General features: G+C 36.8%; 1 protein-coding gene across 1 annotated transcript; it reads left to right on the top strand.

The window, feature by feature from the left end:
* LOC121236463 (heavy metal-associated isoprenylated plant protein 39-like) lies at window positions 1–1,426 on the top strand. The gene is made up of 3 exons (XM_041132890.1): window positions 1–223; window positions 581–656; window positions 944–1,426. Exons 1-3 carry the CDS (start codon window positions 218–220, stop codon window positions 1,192–1,194), a joined length of 333 nt encoding a protein of 110 aa, XP_040988824.1. The 5' UTR covers window positions 1–217; the 3' UTR covers window positions 1,195–1,426.
* Window positions 1,427–1,632: the final 206 nt, after the last annotated feature.

Below are 1,632 nucleotides of genomic sequence, written 5' to 3' on the forward strand. Positions count from 1 at the left end.
GCCATCTTCCAAAATCTGTTCAACGAAGTGAAAAAGTCTTGGGATTCTCTCTTTCTTCGCACATTCTCCTTGTTCAGCTTCTTCACGTACATAATCTCTGCTCATCCGTTCATCTTATATTATATATATGTGATTGGTTAAAGTAAGCTGTGTTAAAACACATTTATTTTGCTTCCCCTTTCCCTCCCGCCTGTGTGAGAACTTTGGACCCAGGAAAATGAAGGTGAGGTTTCCCTCCATGCTAGTCTAACTTCTGGTTGTTTCGCGATTTTTAATGAAGTAAACTGCATGCAATTCTTATACTGTAGAGTTCTTGATGGACTTTACTATTGATATTCCAGAATTCGTTGTTTTCTTTGATCGTTTTCTTCATTGCACTTGTCATTGTTCTTGAAACTATCCCTTTCTCTGAAGACGTCTGAATTATTCATAAGCAGACTTTGGAATTGATTTTCAAAAGTATGAACTTTTCTGGGATGATCGTCTTTCTTTATTTAGAGAGTATTACTGTTTCTGTTTCATCATCGTCATGTTTGTTGTCTCCAATCCCTGAAACAAAAATATTTTGTTTTTGTTGCAGAAAATTGTGTTGAAGCTGGACTTGCACGATGACAAAGAAAAACAGAAGGCCCTGAAAGCAGTTTCCAGCCTTATAGGTATAGATTCTAACAGGTTTCCAGCTGCCTGTGTTTTGTTAATGACAAAGACAATGAAACATATTGGTCGTGCCATCTCTGTTTCAAGATTTCTTTTAAGATTTATTGAGTGCAACTTTTGTGATTCAGATAATTTTAGTTCCCTTCTTTTTCCTGCAAATATCTGCTACCAATTGGAGCTATCAATCCTATCTAATTAAACGTCTCGGATTTGATTGAAAAAAGAAAACTTAATCACTCTCTACTCATAACTTATCTAATTCTGCTCTGTTCAACAACATTTGCAGGAATTGATTCAATTGATATGAACATGAAGGATAAAAAATTGACAGTCATTGGCACGGTAGACCCGGTGGATGTTGTGAGGAAGGTGAGCAAATGGCACACAGAACTTCTGACCGTTGGGCCTGCAAAAGAGGAGAAGAAAGTTGAGAAGAAGGATGACGCTAATAAAACACAACCTCCTCCCGTGCTCACATACTATTATTATCCGCCACATCATGGAGAAGAGTATCAAAATAACTGTGTCATATGCTGATTGGTGAGGCCTGAGGAAACAACTGGAAAATTGAATGCTTTGTTGTAAAATTGAAATCTGTCTGTAAAACCCATAGCAGAAAACCATGAGCAGGGGGCCCTCTTGTGTTGAATTCATATCGATTATGAATTATGCAGGTTAGCACTGGCAATTGAAATTCAATGTTGAGAGGACTAGAGGAAGTGGATTATAGGGTATAGAAAAAATGAATAAAGTGAGTTATGGAATTAAAGTGGTTTCTTGTCTGTATTTGAGAATTGTTTATTTTCATCAACCGGTTAAAATTAGGCTCACCTGCGTTCCACAAACAGTTGTATTAAAGTGCACACTTTCAAAGGGACCGACGGCAGGTTTTGCTCCAATACCAATAATTACTGCAAAAGAAAAATAGCATTGTCCATTTCATCTACTTCTAAATCTTATAAAAGTAAATTTATG

Source organism: Juglans microcarpa x Juglans regia, chromosome 6S, assembly GCF_004785595.1.
Source record: "Juglans microcarpa x Juglans regia isolate MS1-56 chromosome 6S, Jm3101_v1.0, whole genome shotgun sequence".
NCBI lineage: Eukaryota > Viridiplantae > Streptophyta > Magnoliopsida > Fagales > Juglandaceae > Juglans > Juglans microcarpa x Juglans regia.